This window comes from Lytechinus pictus, chromosome 1 (genome assembly GCF_037042905.1).
Source record: "Lytechinus pictus isolate F3 Inbred chromosome 1, Lp3.0, whole genome shotgun sequence".
Lineage (NCBI taxonomy): Eukaryota > Metazoa > Echinodermata > Echinoidea > Temnopleuroida > Toxopneustidae > Lytechinus > Lytechinus pictus.
Genome location: NC_087245.1, coordinates 4,210,827 through 4,231,204, shown reverse-complemented (window position 1 = coordinate 4,231,204; position 20,378 = coordinate 4,210,827). Strand labels below are relative to the sequence as shown.

General features: G+C 35.9%; 1 protein-coding gene across 5 annotated transcripts; it reads left to right on the top strand.

Annotated features, from left to right (window-relative positions):
• The first annotated feature begins 1,694 nt into the window (after positions 1-1,694).
• Positions 1,695-16,615, top strand: LOC129255990 (uncharacterized). Of its 5 annotated transcripts, XM_064107853.1 has the most exons (6): positions 1,695-1,730; positions 2,095-2,651; positions 8,780-8,870; positions 10,802-10,950; positions 12,972-13,068; positions 13,736-16,615. In XM_064107853.1, the coding sequence occupies exons 4-6, from the start codon at positions 10,872-10,874 to the stop codon at positions 14,541-14,543; spliced, it is 984 nt and encodes a 327-aa protein (XP_063963923.1). In that variant the 5' UTR covers positions 1,695-1,730; positions 2,095-2,651; positions 8,780-8,870; positions 10,802-10,871; the 3' UTR covers positions 14,544-16,615. The 5 variants fall into 5 exon arrangements, with proteins under 5 accessions (XP_063963923.1, XP_063963951.1, XP_063963868.1 ...); XM_064107881.1 differs by lacking the exon at positions 1,695-1,730 and having other exon boundaries at positions 1,866-2,651; positions 8,780-8,876; positions 13,736-16,460; XM_064107798.1 differs by lacking the exon at positions 1,695-1,730 and having other exon boundaries at positions 1,868-2,651.
• The last annotated feature ends 3,763 nt before the right edge of the window (positions 16,616-20,378 follow it).

Genomic DNA, 20,378 nt, shown 5'->3' with positions numbered 1-20,378 from the left:
CTGACATGCCTCAATATTTATAGTTTTTAATCTGCCATGCGCGAACGATTTGCTAAGATGTTGGTCATATTAATGATGAGATTCTACTCTTACCATAAATATCAAATTTGTAGTAAAAACATATTTAATAATTTTAAAATATATTTCTCTGAAAATGGGTTTCATTTTTTGTGGGACGCACGGTACGCACAATAAAACATTATTCAACGATCGGTACGTTTGCTCGTATGGTATCAAGATGTCGCGTGTTTTGTGATTAAATCAATTGATCAAACTAATTCCTCCGTCACTTCATCATACAAAATACTGAAAGGTTTGATGAAGTCACCTATGTATTCAATCCAGGTGTGATGAAAGATCGATTGAATTGAGAGGGAGGGTGTACTTTCCCCTACTCCCACTTTACCCCCAATCAGGGACGTGAGTCCCCTGCCCCTAAGATGAGCACACTTTATACTTGATTCAAAATGTTTGCCCCCCCCCCCCCCTGCATGACACGAGCGTATTGGATGGGGGCCATTGGGTACTGATGGAGAGGGGGTTTAGATTGTCTGACGTAAAATATACAAACATTAACTAGCTAAGTTTTTTTAAAATTTTAATGAAGGTAAAAGGAATAATGAATATAAAGCGACATCTCATAGAATATTACAATAAAAGGGAACATATCAGTACGGTATCTCAGTATATTGATTGTTATAGGCGTACTTCATATTGAACATTTTGCCTTATAAATTTGAACTTCTTTCTCGGCCAGGTTGTTTTCAGTTATGATGCTTCGAGATGGCGATATGTTCTTTTAATAAGATTTTGTCTTGAGAAGTAATGTAATATTTTTTATTCACTGAAAGACTTACCCGCATAAACATTGTCATATTTCATTGAATTATATATGCTTTTAAATAATAATTACCCACATACATGTATACTAAACGGTTCTTTATTTTTAACTGACAATACACGACATTCTGTACTAATCTTGGGATGACGAGAGACCTGTTCAGTTGGGCTACAATATAGAATAACATATTACGTCACTCATTCAGCAGCCTGGATATCAAAAGCCTAAGTACATACTCCCCAAAAAAGTGTTTACGTATCATTAAAATTTGCATGTGCTCATTGTTGATTTCTGTTTTAATTTATGATGTGGGATTCATGGGTGTAGATTTATTTTGAAAAAAAAATTAAAAAGACGTTTGCTTCCATAAACAGAGAAAATAAAATCTTGACATAATAACCTTTGTTAATTGACCGACAAAGCAGGCATTTTTATACACTTTTATCGACTTTTCATTAGCTGTCATCAATGAATGCAGGGAATACGAACACGTTCCATGAATAGCTTTGGTTGACTTCTATTGTCATGATAATAAGGCTGTTAGTCATACAACCAAACCAACAATAGAAATGACAAGCCCTGATGAATACCTTGAATACGACTCCTGACACGAAAAACAAGCTCAAGTTAGCCTTGGGTGGGTATGTGATGGGAAGAAAACAACAAGATCTCTTCAGTAAAATTATGACAGAGAAAGCGAGGGAGGGAGAGAGAGAGATAGAGAGAGAGGGAGGGAGGGAGGGGGAGAATGGGGGGGGGGGTCATGAAGAGAGAGAAGGAGTGACATATACAGACAGGCATACATGAAGAGAGAGAAGAAGAAAGGAGTGTCACCTTTGACCCATCATGCACTAGTATAGTTATAGTTCACAAGTTTCTATTCACCTGGGTCTAGCAGGATATACTCATATAATAAATTATGATGAAAGAAGGGGAAATTTTCGTTGTTTTTTTAAGGAAAAGGGGGGGGGGGTAAAAACGTGTTTCATGTTACTTTGGTTCCCCTCAAATGCTAGCTTAAAACACGAAGGAATGAGAATACCGGTAGGCCTACTGGTATATAGTCAGTTATTTGTGCACCAAAACGCGCTTTTTTGTTTACATCTTTCTGTTGGTGGTGGAAAACGTACATATAACAACATTAATCTCAGACTATGCTCCGATTTTAGCTCGAGGAACACATCTTCATCCTAGGATTGACCATCTTTCAGATAAGCTTAACGGGGAATCACCCTTTCTGTCATCATTCGTAGACCCAGCCATTTGCATTCTACTCTGTTTGTTCCATTCACCGATGATAATGACGTCGTGAGACTTCTATACGGGCTTCTATAGTCTAGTCCAAAGGTGTGTGTCGTTTCAGGACTAACCGAACACACAGTGGTGGCGACAGTTTGAATAAACGTTCTCACGAAATAGAATAAAAGAAACTCACTGAGGGAGATATTAGCGGATAAAGAGGAGACGAGTAGATAAAAGAACATGAATAATACCATTTTGGATCTCGCCCAATAGACCGTAAATGCGGAACAACCTTTCTGAAAAAAGATAGGGATATGTTTCACATGTCGTTGTAAGGGACGCCATTTCGTACAGATATACGACAAACTATACATGTGGAATATATATTGGTATTATTAAGCGGAGTTGACGCTTTACTTTATTCTCAGAACCCAGATGGAAATATACAGTATCAGCAATCATCGGAGTTTGAGAATAACTTGTTGAATGCGAAGTAGGAGTGTAGCTGCCAGTGGGGCGTGTACTATCCGAAGACGATCGATCTCGGGTCTAAAGCAAGCCTTCACAGGTATGATTCCTATGTGTAATGTTTTATCAGTAGAAATCTCACTTATGTAAATCTACAAAAGATGAACCATTTGATATGATGAATGTAAAACAATTATGCTAAAAACTGTGCCATGATTCCCCGTGACTATATAAGTGGCGTAGAGTTATTTGTTGATATACTTTGATTGCTCTCAATGCTCTGTATATAGCGTTATCATAATCATATTCTGCAGAGTGTACTATTGGTTGTAATATGGTCTAATCTTAAACTGTCAAGCATCATATAAAGAGGTGTTACAAAGGCATGTAGATATCTATTTAATACATTAATACTATAAATTGTTATTATTATTATTATCTTTATTATTACTGTTATTATTATTATTATTGCTATTGTTATTATCATAATCATCATTATCAGCATCATCAGCATCATCATAATCATATCATTATTATTATTATTATCATCATCATCATCATCATCATCATCATCATCATCATCATCATTATTATTATTATTATTATCAAGCTGATATCCTGACCTAACTGTAAGATGGTATAGGCCTATCGTATCATAATGAATCACACCAATTCTGGCGTACCGGTGGGGATAAAAGGGTCTCCCACCCGACGCAAAATACGCAACAATTTATATATATTTTTAATTGTGAAAAATAAAATTGTGAATTTCTTTGAATGCAATCTATGGCAGAATCAAATTGATTATTAAAGGCAGATTGAAAATATCATTTGCTTCACTCGCTTGTATTTTTTTTAAATAATGCACTTTATCAGAGCCCAATTCCGTCAAATTTTGCATCAGTACGCCGCTGCATGCCAATATTTTTTTCCATCCGTTTTTCATATTGGGGGCGTAACATTCATTACACATTCCTATGACTAAAACCCTTGGGATTCTTACCTATAGTGAAAAAATTCCTTGTCTGTTTATAAAAGTACACACAATGCCTTTGTAAGAAAAAAAAAGAGAAAGACTTTGATTGTATTCGAATGTATACTGAGAGGAGTTATGTCAATATTAGCTTAGTTTCTTCACGAAAGTCCAAAGCAAAGAGAACATAGGGGACAGCGATTATTTTCCTTCCTTCGCATATTTTCTGTCCATGTAATGTAATGCAGAAAAAAAAAATTGTTACAATTATCTATCTATACACACTGATAGTATTATATCCGGTCAAGTTTATGGATTTTATAAACTATTTACCTGCAACTAGTAATTATTTAATGAAAATTGCATATCAACTTTAGTCCCTGTAAAACATGTAGGATAAGTTTCTGCTTTATTTGCATTTACATGTGATACGTATGTGATACCTCTACCGCGATAAATGACAATGTTAAACACGATGTTTGATGTCACCAACTAAATTATGATATTAATGTGACTATTCAGGTAGACATACTTTTTGTTTATAAATAAAAAGATAAATACAACAATAGGCAGACAGTTTGTGTTTTTACATTGGTTTGGTTGAAGTAATCTTACTTTGAAAGTTTGAGCAACAAACTTCCTGTGTTGTTTGCTAAAACCCTTCATTAGAACCCTGAAAATCTCTAAGTATATCAAAGTGTGATACATGCATGCAGGATACCATCATTTCAAATGAATCCGTTGTAATTTTGATGGCTTCGAGAAAATAGAAATGTCTCTTTGATTTTTGGTGACCCTGCTTAACAATGGATGGAGATGCTGAAGGTAAATAATCAATGCGTCTTTAAAACTAGCAATCATTATGGCAGACTCACACAAAAAAACGGTCGAATCCTAGTGGTGAGTATGCTCAACCGTCTATTAAACAGTATGTGAAAACAAAATCAATAGTTCGTTTTCTTACAGTACTTGCGAGATATAGATTTACTTTTCATTTCATGTGATTCAGTCCTTAGTTTCATATTCATCTATTTTTTCCTCACTTTTTTAAGAGCACATGGGCATTGGAATGAGTGAGATGAACTAAAGGTAGAATTGATAAGATAGAAGTATCCAATGGTGGATCTGTATAATTATTGACCACCCCTCCTCCCCCGAAAAAAAGGCGAAAATCTGTTTTTGTTCACTTCTCACATGAAAAAAACCCAGGAAAATTATGACCGCATTTAAACTGATAGCATTTTTTGTCCTTGTTAATACTTTCGGAGAAGATGTTATTAAGTAATTTCTTGGCAACGAGAGCTCATTTTTCCATGGGCTGCCTCCTAAAAATCCAAGAAGAGTAGAATCATTTTCTGTGCCCCTCCCCCTTTAGGAAATTATCTATCTGCCCCTAAAGGTATCATGGTGAACGCTCTGAAGTCTGAAACTTACAAAAAAAATAATATTCCTAAGCGAGGGGCAATATCTTACAGTATGTTCCTTACCTAATGTAAAGATTATTTTAATAACATGAATTGAATGTAGTAGCGATTCAATGAATTCAAAGTATGTTCCATTGACTCGATTCCGCACTTCCTTATGAAAATTAACCATTTAATTTTACGGACCATTATGCATTGCACAAACGAAACTCTATATAAAGATGTTTTCTTTAGGTTCAGTTTTATAACACATTCGAGGTTGCAAAGAAGGACGGGCCAAAATATAAGAGCGGTGGTGTAGTTATATTCCTGCCCGGACCTTTGATATGTGAATAATCTACTGGTAAAATAATTATGATTATTGTAATAGGCCTATACAATTGAATCATGATTCTTGTATTCCTTTAGCGACACATGAGGGCTACCTAGCAAAGTACTTGGCTATATAGCACCATATAGAGATGTAATACTATCTCTATGGCTAGCACTTATTATATCCCTTTCACAGCTAAAACGCAAATGACGGAAAGGGTAGAAAGGGATCGAGGAGTCAGATTTATCCACCTTAAAAAAAAGTTCCTTCAGAAGAAATTTCGGTCATTTTAAGGGGTGATTTGAACCTTTACGCCCTATCGCTATTTGAATGCACTGTAAAGTATCTGTACAAGTGCCTAGCCATAGACAAATTTTTAACAAGAAATTGCAAGAACTTCAATAGCCTTACAAGATGTTGGGGTTGTATAGAGTTTGAGATGTTAATACCTAAAATGTTGTCCTTCAGAGTATTGAATAATGTTGATCCTTATTTTTGTATTTCTTAGAAAGCCTATCCCCGCATTTTTTTACGATAACAATTATTGATCGATTATTGGAAAAAAGTTTCAACATCACGCTTTGATCACTTGCCAAACAAACAAATTGCGCTGTTTAAAAGTAAAATGTATCTCAAAATCAGTTTTTGTCATGGATCATTTAAACGGATTTACATACAAAGCTTATTCACCATGACTCATTGTATTATCCATGATATTTGTTTTTAACATGGCTTTAAAATATAATCACAAACATGTTTTGAGTCATTTCAAAAGGAAAATAAAATGTTTAGATTTCGTTCTGTTCTTGTTTTCAGTCGTGTGTGTGATTCAATTTTTATTTCATTTCATTATTTTCGAGAATGAATCAGCCTCTATATAATTATGTGCAAGGGAATGTCTTTTGTAACTGTTTTTCATTCACATATTGGCGTTTTACTCTTGGTTAGTAAACTGTGACTAAGTACATTGGTTTGTCATTGTTTGTTTGCTTGTATAAAATAAAATAATTTTGCTCATCAATAACGACGAAACATGTACATTCTTCCCTTAAACTTTTCCAAACCATTTTGCTTTATAACAGTTTCTATCATGATATTTATATAATGATATACTAATATCGCTGCGATTATGTATTGAGGTATCGGTTGTAGGACTTCTGTTTGCCTTGAAACGTTGAGAGGTCGGAATGGGGACGCATATGAAACGGCTTTCCATAGGAGTATACATGCCCCACTCTGGATACGTCAATCATTATGACGTCATATAATATCATCACCAATAACATGTCTATCTAATTAATAATCCTGACCATAATACATCAACCATAAACTAACGTGGTTTCATCCGTCAAGATCATTTCCTCATGGTTTAAATTCATATCAAGTCACATTTTTGTTTTATTATTAAAGTAATATATATTATGGGAACGTGATATGACTTCTTCAATAATATACTTTTCTATTCTAGGAAGGATTCCAACCAATCGAAGTACCAATGGGCAGGGAGGGGCGGGGGGGGGGGGGCTAGAATTATATAACATTATTAGTACATAATTGTGACAAGGGGAAGGGCGGGGGACCGTGTACCTGTACAGGTGTTCCTATTTATGGATGGCGCCATTGTATTTGGTAGGGAGGCAAAAAGAGACGCCAGTTCCATTTTAAAAGAGTGTTACACCCACCCTTTTTTTTCTGATATTCTATTTTTTCTTTCCTCCCTTTTTTCTCCTCTTGTACAAGTCTAATGGTCCACCCCCTGCCCCTGTAGCACTGTCCCGTCATTTGATCACATTCATGATATTCTACTTATTATCTTTATTTATCTAGTTCCCACTGTAAGAATTCGCGCCGCGACTGAAACGGCGATCTTACTCGTGAAGTATTCGTAGTGATCGTATTAGATTAGTCGTGGCAATCGAATTGATCGTAGAAAAAAGATTGAACGGTTAAAAAGTTCGAGATCAGCTACTAAGGGCCAATCGTCACGTTCATAATGGATCACAATACAGTGGAAATGAGGATTAATAAACATCTCTTGTCTATTATTCCTCCTTTCTTTCTGCCCTGTCATCTTTCCTTTTTCCCCCTTTTTTTCTCTTGCTTCCTATTTTGTTTTTCAATTTTTAGTTTTACGCATATATTCTTCCATTTCATTGTTTTATCCTTTGTCTTTTAAGGGGTTGTCAAAACATGATGATGTCGTGTTTGTGTTTAATAGTGACTGATACATATTGTGTTATCTCGTGGATATATTGTACACCTAATATATCAAATTAATACATATTTGAAATAAATTCATTTATTTTTATTTATACACCTCCTACACGTTCGTGGTGTTATGGGACTAAAACATTCGATGACGACTTTTTAGCTTATGAAGTTAGCGATAATATAGAAACAACAAAATAAAGTTTCACAATATTGAGTTGGATCTATGAATGTCTCTGAACAATTTAGCGACATCGTATAAAGTTATGGAAAATGAATTACTATAACAGAAAGTTGAATTCGAATTACCCCAAAACATCGTGAAAATAAGTTCAACCCTCATTTTAACCTTTAGCCTATTATAAGAGTCATGGCTGTCATCGGACATATCCTCGGATGATATCTTCAAGACTCACATCATTTAAATCACTGGCGTACAGATGAGGAGGGGGGGGGCTGCTCCCCCCATAAATAAAAATCACAACCAACTTTACGCGATGCTCCATATCTAGCCCCCTTTAAATTTGGGGGTTATTACGCCACTGATTTAACGGTTTCACTTTGTTTACGCAAAATCTATTCAAATTTTAAATACTCTGTGATATTTCGAACATATTATGCAAATACATGATTATTCCTTATGGAATTTACATCTTGGGTATAATAGCTCGTTTAAGGATTAATTTGAATAGAGTACATGGTAAGAATGTGAAGCCCGGGGAAATTCCTTTCTGCTTCAATTATATCTTACAATCAAAATCTCCACAGAACAAGATAATCCCAACAAAAAAGGGAGACGCTCAAAGCCGATGGAAATAGTTGTCGAAAGGATATGCAACGAATCCTGCTCGAGTAACCAATTTACAAGAGAATATACATAGGCCTATGTTCTGTAACAGGTTAATCAGACTGAAGATGTATTTGGGAAATGTGACTATGTATGTGAAATGTGACTGCGTTTAACTCCCAGTTCGAGATTTGATTACACGATTTTTAACAATATAGGAGGAATTTTCCTGTCATTATCGCGGAAATATGGCACTCGTGCATGCTTCAGCGAGGTTAAATTCCAATTCAGGTATACCATACCACTGCACTGCTATTGTTTTTTTTTTCTTCGATATCACGATTATCTTGTAACATTTTGTATTCAGGTTCGACTATTCTACAGTGCTTTGTTCCCAATTTTTATTCATTTTGACTCATTGTGATACTCATTGTTCCTCCTAAGAGGGACAGAGTGTTGTCAATGTGTTCGAATGCATTTTTTATCACTTATTCCTTTTCCCTATTTTTTTTGTTCTGAACAGACACGGATTAGTTTTCCATTTCAGCGTTGATCAGCGTCAACACCCTAATGGATTTCAGTCACGACGCCCTCTATATGAAACACCTGGTCAGGTAATGGTGTGTATTGTTATCCTGCTTTTAGACAATAAAGGGGGGGGGGTAGACAGCCTGTCTTTCCAGGGATACATTATCATGCGCCTTGATGAAACAGATATTTAAAGGTGAAGTCCACCCCAGGAAAATGCTGACTTGAATAAATAGAGAAAAATCAAACTAGCATAGTGCTGAAAATTTCATCAAAATCGGATGTAAAATAAGAAAGTTATGACATTTAAAAGTTTCGCTTATTTTTCACAAAACAGTGAAATGCACAATTAGGTGAGTCAGTCGATTATGTCCATCACTCACTATTTTTTTTTTTTATCGTTTGAATTATACAATATTTCATTTTTTTTAGATTTGACAATAAGGACCAACTTGACCGAATCATATAGTATTAAACAAGACCAATTCCACATGTTAAGGGAGGAATTAATCGTTGTATCACTTGACAATGAGGAGAAAATTAGAACATTTCATACAATGAAATGCAAAAGAAATAGTGAGTGGACTACGTCATATTCTCCTCATTTGCATTCCAGCCAGGATGTGCATATATAACTGTTTTGTGAAATTAGGCGAAACTTTAAAATGTCATAACTTTCTTATTTTACATCCGATTTTGATGAAATTTTCAGTGTTATGCCAGTTGGATTTTTCTCTTTTTATTCAAATCAACTTTTTGTTGGGGTGGACTTGTCCTTTAAGCAATACGAACATTAAGTAAGCAATTATTCATTTCCTAATTACCACTGCTAATGCTTGCAATTCATCACTTATTGTAAATTTCATACGCCAAAGATGCAATTTTTCACCTTTTGTATACACGATGCTATATCATTGAATATGATAAGTATAAATAAACACAAGCAGACTTGTCTTTGTTAAACAGATTTGACAAGAATGGTCAAAACCTCAATCTGTTTCCGGTTCCGTTTGTATTGCGGTTTATTCATCTTAGTCCAAGTAAAAGCTGGTCAATTATTTTCCCTCGCTCTCTATATATAGTTGCTATTTATTTTCCTGCCTTGTTCCCTCCTCCAACTCCACTCTCTCTCTCTGTTTATATTTATAACCATCTGTCCATCCTTTTCTTCCCCGTCTCATTAACCCCCCTCACTCACTCCCCCTCTCACTCCCCCCTGTATGTAGGACATTAAATAAATCATCTCGTTCACCTTCACTCTTATCATCATACCTTATAATTAGAGCCCTTTATTCAAATTATAAATCATATTTCAGGTCTACAAAATACAAAAAGAAAGAAAATGAAACGAATGATCCAGATATGAATAAAATAGAAATGACACGGTCATAGATACCACTAAGAACGGCTACGAAAGCCGTATATGTGATTTTGTTTTTTTTACTGAACCAGATTTTCTAAGATCTTCTCAAGAATGATGTAAAATATGTTAGTCAGCCCGTTCTTGGTCGATGGTCTTGTGCAAGATTTTTAAACGTCGTACGAAATCCTCTCTTCGTAAGGCGGGCCTTACAAACGTCATAAGAACATCGTAAGAACGATGTATGATCGAGGGTCAATTGTAGACGCCTTAAATTCTTACGATGATCGTAAAAAAGCCTTGTTGTTCATAAAAGGCTCTTACGGCAATTTGCGCAACTGTTGAATAAAATCTTCTCACGAATGACCGAGAGTACCGTAAGTTGCACATACGACAAGAAATTGTAAGATGGCCGTAAGTCTGACGAAAGAATATCTCGAGGCATTCTTACGAAAAATGTACGAATTCTAGGGCTATTGTATGACCAAAAATCATTCCTTTTCTCAAGAATGTCTTAAGGTGTTCGTAAGAATTTATTCTCTATAACTCCAAAATTCGTACGAACAGTGAGAATCGTACGAGCGCATCGTTCATACGAACATTTTTACCGTAGCTTATAACTTCATCATCTTATTTCTATTTCTTTTTGTTATTCAGGGCACCTTAATATTGTGTGATGATTACCACTCATTATCATATATGTTAACGACTCGATCGGCTGTCATCGATGTCAACTAACCAATCACAAACTCAACCAGCTGTGACGACATCTCCGCCGAATATGGATGGATCTTCGGTTAACACAGGTAAGAAAGAATTTGTTGCAGCAGAGGAGACTAGGGCTGCGTTTATCCGACCTCAAGCCAGAATCGTGATTTGAATCATGATTGGAATCATGATTCAAATCACAAACATGAATCACAATTACTACAGAATCAGGGTTTAGACGACCTTCGTTCCAACGCTGTTTCTCCTCGGATTCGGACCGATCCAGTGCGCATCACAGTGCGCAGTTTGACCCAGGAAGTATAGGTCAACGTTGGACACTTAATTGGAGGTCGGCGACGTACATGTGATGTGACAACGTGGGGCGCGCGCCTTGGCAAGAACCGGAAATAGCTCGACACAATGACGTCATATAATCATGATTCAAATCACGATATCGTTTATCCGAACATTTTCGTACGTGATTCTGCAGAAACGTCTTTCCAAACGCCCTTTTTTTCGTAGTTCATGTTTGTGATTCTAATCATGATTATATTCAATTTCGACTAAACGCAATCGTGATTCTGCAGAATCGTGATTTGAATCATGATTGGAATCATGATTATAGGGTAAAAAAGTGGCGGATAAACGCACCCTAAGTAGTTTGCATTATGATTGCCTTACTGTTCGGAATGAAATAATAAATATCGAATCCGAAGTTAGGAATAGAGTGTGGCCATGATAACAAAAAAGAACCAGTTTTCTCACAGACGCAAACTGGTTCAATAAACTGGATCAGTCACATATAGTGCGTGTCCATTCAATATGGTGCGGATTCTTTAGTAATGTCCTTGTCAGACGAAAAATAAGGCACAACTTGGCCAACGGCATCTTCTACAACCATGGTAACATCCCGGGTAACATAAGTGCCGTGGCAGAAGTGCGCCATCTTGTGGATTAAAAGGAGTAGGGTCACTTTTAAAGGAGTTATGTCACATCTATTTTGAAAGATATCGGTTGAATTCAGTTCCAGTCTTTTTTTTCTTTTTAAAGTGTACTGTGCGTCAAGAAAAACTTATATTTTTTATTATTCCCTTTGTTTGTTTTTTGGTCTTTACTTGATAGCAGTTTTCCCGATATGTCTTGTGATTTAAAGTGTAAATGCCAATTTCTTAATGGTTTATGATGACTGACAATTTTCCAGAGAAGCAATCATTGCATGATAATGTCTTAAAAACATATTTAAAGTTATTTTGATTTTCTGAGGAAATAGCCTTTCATTAAAAAAAATCACATGGCAGGTTAATCAGGAGCTGCTTGAACGCGGCATCACAAAATGAAACTTAAAACTCATCTCATACTCTTGTTATTCCTTTATGAAGTGTCTCCGTACTTTCACACGTATCTCTGATTATTTTGTTGTGTTCTTTTCTGCCCCCACTCTCTGTATATGTCTTCTGAATTAAGCAAATTCTCACCCCCCCCCTTTCTCACTCCGAGATCTTGTTTGCTTATCAGAGAGAATATTATACCGCCATCTGTTACGTTGATATGATGTCTCCCCTCATTCTCATTATTCTCACGAAAGATTTATGAGATTAAATATCTACTTTCACCCATTAGCAAATAATAAATCAAATGACAAATTATGATTTATACAATCTCTTCTCATTAGTGTAAGAACTTGCCACAAATATACTTTAATTTACTTTCTGAGTGTCGTATTCACACACTACATAATAAACCGAAATTATTTACTAATTCAATAATGCTTACATTTTCCATCAGCTTTTTTTTTTATAGGGGGATATCGTAGTTACCTGCCTACCAATTCCTCATATCTGAAATCTACTGCAGGAATAATAGACTTTGATAGTCTACTCAAAATGTGCCTCGCCTTAGGGACATTTAGCATCTTTTTAAATAAAAAATGAAACATTTATCGTCCAAAAACCAAGTATCGTGTCAATTAAAGGAATATCATTTTAACATTTTCAATATTTTTTTTCTGATAGAACTTATACCACTGTGATAAGGTATATTATTTCAATTTTGTTGTTGAGTGTAATGTGGTTATCAACATTTGTGTATAATTATTTGAACATGTTTGGTTTTGTTTTAGGTGCCATAATTGGAGCTGTTGTAGCGGTTGTTGTAGCTATTGTTGTTGTGGGCCTTGTTGTATACTTCTGGTGCTATTTCAAAAGAAAGAAGCAAAGGTAAGCATATTTGATGGTTACGGTTTATTGAGGAAGTTAGTAAGGTGTGTTAGTGTCCACTCGATAAAGTACCGAATGTTAAAGCTCAATCTATCCCACTTCTTTTTGGGAAGTCATAAACCTGTTAAAAAATTTACAATTTGCATGTTAGAGGTTTAGTGACTTCTGTTTCAATTTGAATCATAGGCGGCAATTTCGTGAGATGTTTGTTCCGTCGACCCTCTCCCGTATATTGCTGTACAAAATTCAAAAATCGAGGGGGGGCACGTCCCCCGTCCACCCCCACGGGATTACCCTCAATATGATTGAATAGTGTTTTCTTTAAGAAAAAAAATATGCAATCCAAACCTCAAAGAGAATTAAGAAAGAGTTTGTCAACTTCATAATGGGAATGCATGCTTTGGCAGCATTTAACAATTTCTTCTTTTTTTTAACTTCTTGTCCGTATCATTAACTCCTTAAAATATGAAAATGATACATTTTAATAAGATAATTTGATAGCTAAAATACATCGTCTAAAGCGTTGATTCTTTCCTACATCTATAGAAAACTTATATTTTGCAATGGGCATAATGTTTGTTATGAAAATAAATTATTTTTTAATCAGAAGAGGACCCTTACGCTTCTCTATTTCTCCTTTTCTCAATATTTTTTTTTTATATTTCAGTCATAGTTTTCACGAAAGACATCCGATTGGAGATCAAGCTCCCACTTTCCGTGTCCTATCTACTTGGGAAGAAGCGATAACCAACCAAGAAAAACAAAAAGACGCTTCAGAATACACACCCGTGCAGATGGGTTACTCCACACCAGACTTAATAGCTGGGACTAATGATAGTGAAGTCATTCAGAATAATCAATATGGACGATTACGAAATGAAACAATCACGTCAGAAACTTCGAAATTGCCGACGATTGCCGAGGACGTCAATGAACGCCCGCTGTCCGTAGGATTCGATAATCCAGGATTTGATATAGGATTGGACGAAATATTTGAAACATCATTATTTAACGGGCCAATTAAGTTGGGTCGGGAATCGAGTAGAGAAGAGGAGAGTGATAATGAAAGGAACTTAAGTCAATCTCCAACTGATCTTGAACAGGATGTTTCGATAATTACGACTGATCCTCCGGATGATCCTCCGTACGACCCCCCTGACGAAACAACGATCGAAAGTCATAATAAAGAAGACGATCATGTATCGACAAAAGAGAGTGAATTATCCGACGATGTGAACGTTGATACTGAAGATGTTTCAGAAAAGATTGAAGAAGTGAATGATACTAATTCGGAGGATATCGATAATAGCCACGATAACACTGGTTTTGAAATGGAAGACGATATCAATGCTACCAGTACATCTCCAGAATCACCAACAGAGTTTGATATGGAAAACGATATTGATGCTACCGATATGCCATCAGAATCACCAACATCGTCATCGGACATCGATAATCATGATAATTCTACTTGAACATAGGTGCAATAAGATCAGCTGGAGATCAAACCAATCCTATCCGAATTTAAAAGGATGATGATGGTGTAAATGCCATGACTGTCATTACGAAATGTGTGGAAAAGTCAACAGTAATGATTCGTTTTGAGAGGCATAGTGAATCGCATTTAGCAAGTAATGGCAAGCCTTGAAGCCTTTCATGAAGCAATTTGCGAGTGATTTTCATCGACAACTATTATAAGCCACTGAAATACTGTCATTTGATTGGCTAAGAGCAAGTCTATTGGTGAAAACAATAGAAATCCACCCTTCTCACTTCACCCTGATAATTATTGATCAGACCCCTCCCCAAAGCCCCCACCCTTCTCACTTCTTCCTGATAATTTTTGATCACACCCCTCCCCAAAGCCCCCACCCTTCTCACTTCTTCCTGATAATTTTTGATCACACCCCTCCCCAAAGCCCCCACCCTTCTCACTTCTTCCTGATAATTATTGATCAGACCCCTCCCCAAAGCCCCCACCCTTCTCACTTCTTCCTGATAATATTGAGCAGACCCCTTCCCAAAGCCCCCACCCTTCTCACTTCTTCCTGATAATTATTGATCAGACCCCTCCCCAAAGCCCCCACCCTTCTCACTTCTTCCTGATAATTATTGATCAGACCCCTTCCCAAAGCCCCCACCCTTCTCACCTCTTCCTGATAATTATTGACTACAATGGCCTACACTTCAATAGTAAATCAGTGAAACGTAAATTCATGATGCATATATTGTTATCAACTGACTGAGAACATTGATGTGAAAATGGTTGGGTCAAATGAGATGAAAGAAAAATTACATTTTTGTTCGTCCCGTTGAGTGAAATACTTATCATAAAAAATGGTATAATGTTTTATTAAGTCAGTCTATTGAATAGCAAGGATGTATAGGGCGACGGGATAGGACAGATCGTCAGACATAACTTAACGCCATTTTGGCTCTTCTGGATCATGAATCAACCCAGTTGATGAGTTGTGCTACGATAACCAAATCTCATAAACATCGAATACGAGCAATGTCATCAATGTTTAGATTTCATTCCTTAATAAATCAATAAGTTTCCATTTCAGTTGAAATCTCATTAGACCAGCTTGGTGTTTTATAGAGCTGTTTGTAAGTGAAGAGTGACTTAAAGAACGACTGGTGATCCTTTCTTGTGGTAAATGATATTCACCATTAAATGTTCATTGGTGATAATTTAGCATGTAAGAAAGATTCACCAGTCGTTCTTAAAGTCGCTCTTAACTCACGAACAGCTTTATGAAACGGCCCCCAGGTTGATAAGTTTTTCATCGATTTATGTGTTTCTAAAAACATAAATTATACATTTTTTAACGTATTAAAAACAAAGTACTATTCTACTCCTATCTTCTTCGAAATTGCGTTAAATGGTCATATAACGATCCAACAGATATTGAAGCCATAATGGGTTTTTTGCCATCCCATTGAAATTTGTAATTCATATGAATAAAATAAGATATTCGATGCAATACTGTATCTTATGCACGAATATATTTCAATCTTCTTAACAATTAATTAGCCGTACGCAGGGGGGGGGGGGTAGGGGCTTCACTGGAATCTAATTTTCTTGTTTAAACTTACAAAATTTCCTCCACAATCATCTCGGTCGCTTCATTTCGTTATTTCATTCATTCTAGAATTTTTTAGGCAGTTTGCTCCTTGGGAAACAAAATAGTACAGGATACGGCGATGAGAAAGATATATTACGTTAAGTAATGGCTTTGTATTTATAATGTCTTATTTATGTGAAATTAGGTGTAGGCAAATTTATATACACATTAGTATTGAGATGTATAGTTTCATTTAATGCATTGTTTTTATGAATAAATTCTATACAGATGATTTATGATTAATAAAGAGGATATAAAAAAGAACTGTTGTTTTATTGGTTGTAATGTCTTCATGACTTACAAATTTGTTCTTCTGTCGCAATACCTGTGTGTCTATGTGTCTGTACGTATGCCCCCTTCTCTGTCTTTCTCTCTCTCAATTATTGTCTCCCTCAATCAGCATCACAAAGGCTTTTCTTCTCAATACACCGTATTGACACTTATTGTAAGGTTGCAAGAATTTATTAATTGACAAAGATAAACAGTAATAGGTTAAAACGATTGATGAGTGTGTTTTCTTTAATGGTGTTGGCGATGGTGGTGATTGTAGTGGTAGTTATGGTGGTGTTGGTGGTAACGGTGGTGGAGGTTGTACGGGTGATGATGGTGGTGGCGGTGATAGTGTTATGGTATTGGTGGTGGTGGCAATGGTGGTGATGGTGATGGTGGTGTTGGTAGTGGCGGTGGTAGTGGTGGTGATGATGGTGTTGGTAGTGGTGGTGATGGTGGTGTTGGTAGTGGCGGTGGTAGTGGTGGTGATGGTGGTGAAGGTAGTGGAGGTGATGGTGGTGTTGGTGGTGGCGGTGGTAGTGGTGGTGATGGTGGTGTTGGTAGTGGTGGTGATGGTGGTGTTGGTAGTGGTGGTGATGGTGGTGTTGGTAGTGGTGGTGATGGTGGTGTTGGTAGTGGTGGTGATGGTGGTGTTGGTAGTGGTGGTGATGGTGGTGTTGGTAGTGGTGGTGATGGTGGTGTTGGTAGTGGTGGTGATGGTGGTGTTGGTAGTGGTGGTGATGGTGGTGTTGGTAGTGGTAGTGATGGTGGTGATGGTGGTGAAGGTAGTGGTGGTGATGGTGGTGTTGGTAGTGGTGGTGATGGTGGTGTTGGTAGTGGTGGTGATGGTGGTGTTGGTAGTGGCGGTGGTAGTGGTGGTGATGGTGTTGGTAGTGGTGGTGATGGTGGTGTTGGTAGTGGCGGTGGTGATCGTCCTGATGCTCATGCCATGGGGTGGCTGATGAGGATAGAGATCTATCGACCGTGTTTTCAAAACATGACATGACGTGAAATAAAAAATCAAACAATATTTTGTGACATGATAGTAGTTTTAACATCTTCACGTGAAATGAATCATGATTAATGTCTTTCTCCTTCACTATTATCATGTTAATATATACTCGTCATACCGCCTTGAAAGCGAGGATTGATTTTCTATTTAAGCAGTTAAAGTGTTTAATACTTGCTTGATAATCCGAATATTATAATCCCAGAAAATGATCACACAAATATATACAATGCATTCGAATATCAATTCAATTAAGAATTTTCTCGATCTACAACCTATATAACACTGTTTGACGAGGAAACATTATTCATGAACAATATTCAGAATATTCAATAAGTAATCATTCCATTTATAAGAGGAAGCAAAGGAAAATATTTCTATTTACATACTATAATACAAGATGAATAAAACAGCATTAATAATCTTGAGTTATTTGTTAAATCTACACATTATATCAACTATACATTACACACTACTCTTAAAAGGATAATACAAACATGGATAAGGTGGCGCTGGATAAATATTGTGTGCTTCTACATTATTTCAGCAATGGCAATAATTATTCTTGTACAATACATTAGAATTTGAAAAGTATAATGATTACTAAGATCTCTTTAAGATATCAATGTCGGCAATTTCAAATAAATGATATAAACAATTTCTTCGTTATGAATTTAATCAATGTAATCTACATGTATATTATCTTATATTAATATGATTAAGTGCGATTGAAATGTTATCATAAGAGCACACGCCCTCATTACATTCGTTATTTAACCTTACATAACTAAACTTCGTATTCAGTATATTAGGAATTTGATCAAGCAAAATATTTTTAGAGTCACTTCTATATTATATCTATCCTTTATAATAATTCAAAAAATGGCTCGAATTCTTCTTCCTTATGATCATCTATTACAATGCAGGGACTCGTCTGATATGAATATGTCCAAAAATTACTTGAAGAAAATCATTGCACTTAAAACATATATGTCTTATCAAACACATTCGGTGTATCCTGGATACAAACATTATAAATACAATTTCAAGTGATCAAATTAGTTTTGTTCCCATATAAAAAATGTAACAATTTTTTAAGTTTTGTTACAGTAAAATAGATCATTAGTGAATGTTAAAATTAAACTCCAAGAGAGTCAGGTTTTTTTTTCATCGTGAATTTGATGCAGAGAGCGGAGTGGGATGGGGGTGGGGTAACCAGTTAGAAGGCATATAACCCAGTCAAAGATGGGTGCAAACCTTTCATATGCGTGTGAATACAACCGCATAATTTGTGTTTTGCCTCTAGAATGACCATCGAGACAATTAGGTTCTCCTTTTCAAAGATTCGCCTTAGGGTAATGGCAATGTACTTGGCAGAGGAAATCAATTATCAAAGATCAAGAAGTTTGAAGTGGTAATAAATTGATAGGAAGTGTGTGAGGGAAAGGGGAGGAGAACGGGGGCGTGGCAGCGGGAATGGGGGGGGGGGGCAATGGAGAATGGGGTCAGATCAATTGGGTGTAAGGCCGAGTGACAATATAGGGCGTTAGAATCCATGTACATGAACATTATATAGGGTTTGAAATAATTTTTTATGAAGTCTCAATATCCAACCAACTTATAGGACTGATTATGATTTTAAAAAAATAAACAAATCCTCTGTTCACTGAGGCTGATACATATCCCCATTATTTGATTTGAGAATGATATTACCCTTTTCTATAATTTCTTTAATGTCCTTCTATGAATATTTCAAACTACGCATTCTCCAAATAAGTTTTGCCTAAGTTTTAATGTGTAACGCATCGATTGTAATTTCCATAATTAATTCATTCAAATATTCAACTGAGTACAGATTAATCTCAGATGAAGTGTTTTTTTAATTGTAATATCAAAATGTAATCAGAGATAATGGTATGCTATACTTACTCAACAGAACAGCCACACTCCTAATCATGAATGTGTAATCTTTCTTATCCAATCAACATTTCACGCTATAGGGGTACGCTTAGGGCTGCGATACCATGTATACCTTGACACTTATCACATATGAGTACAATCAAATGCATCAGTGGATTAATATCATAATAAGTTCCACCTTCATACCTCAGAATATTACCCAATGTCGTAGCAGAACTATATTGTCTTTCGTCGTTTTTAGGGTATTAACTAATCACAACACATAATTTCAAATTCACGAGCTTGGTCTCTGGAAAGCTTCATATATGATATTACTAAGCCCATCACAGACTGGTGGTATATCAGCCATACATATCTGAACATATGAGTTGAAAGATTGAATGATCGACCTTAATATAAACAGTCAAGTTTCTTTTAAATATATTTTGTACGGAAAATAAAAATTATCAAAACCAACTGGTAAATAAACGATCACTGATATAAAAAAAAAGTTATAGACAAAGGCGTTGGTCTTCAGTATCTAAACTATGTATAAGTAAAATTACATTGTAATGACAATAACAAACATTTTGAACGAAATGGGATTGTCAGTGTACATAAAATTATAGTTGATAAAAATATTATTACTTTGCGCTAAATCATGCATGTTTCAAATTACATTATTTGAGTGAGCACATGTTTTCAAAAAGATCATTTATTCTGTAAAATGCAACTTTTAACCATGAATACTTAGTATGTATGATGCAAACGTAATATAATATTTCCTGGCTTTGGAAGAAGTGATGAACTACATGTATATATGGTGAGTGGGGTCGCCCTTCATCTTTGAGGAAAAAAGGGAGCGTCATGAACCACGGTGGCATTTGGGAAAACAGGCATAGACTGGTTGGTCTCAGGACTAAATTTGACAAACAAAATAGACGAGAAAAAAAGAGATACCAGTATTTGATTTATTTTAGTTTTAAGAAAATGATGATAAAAGA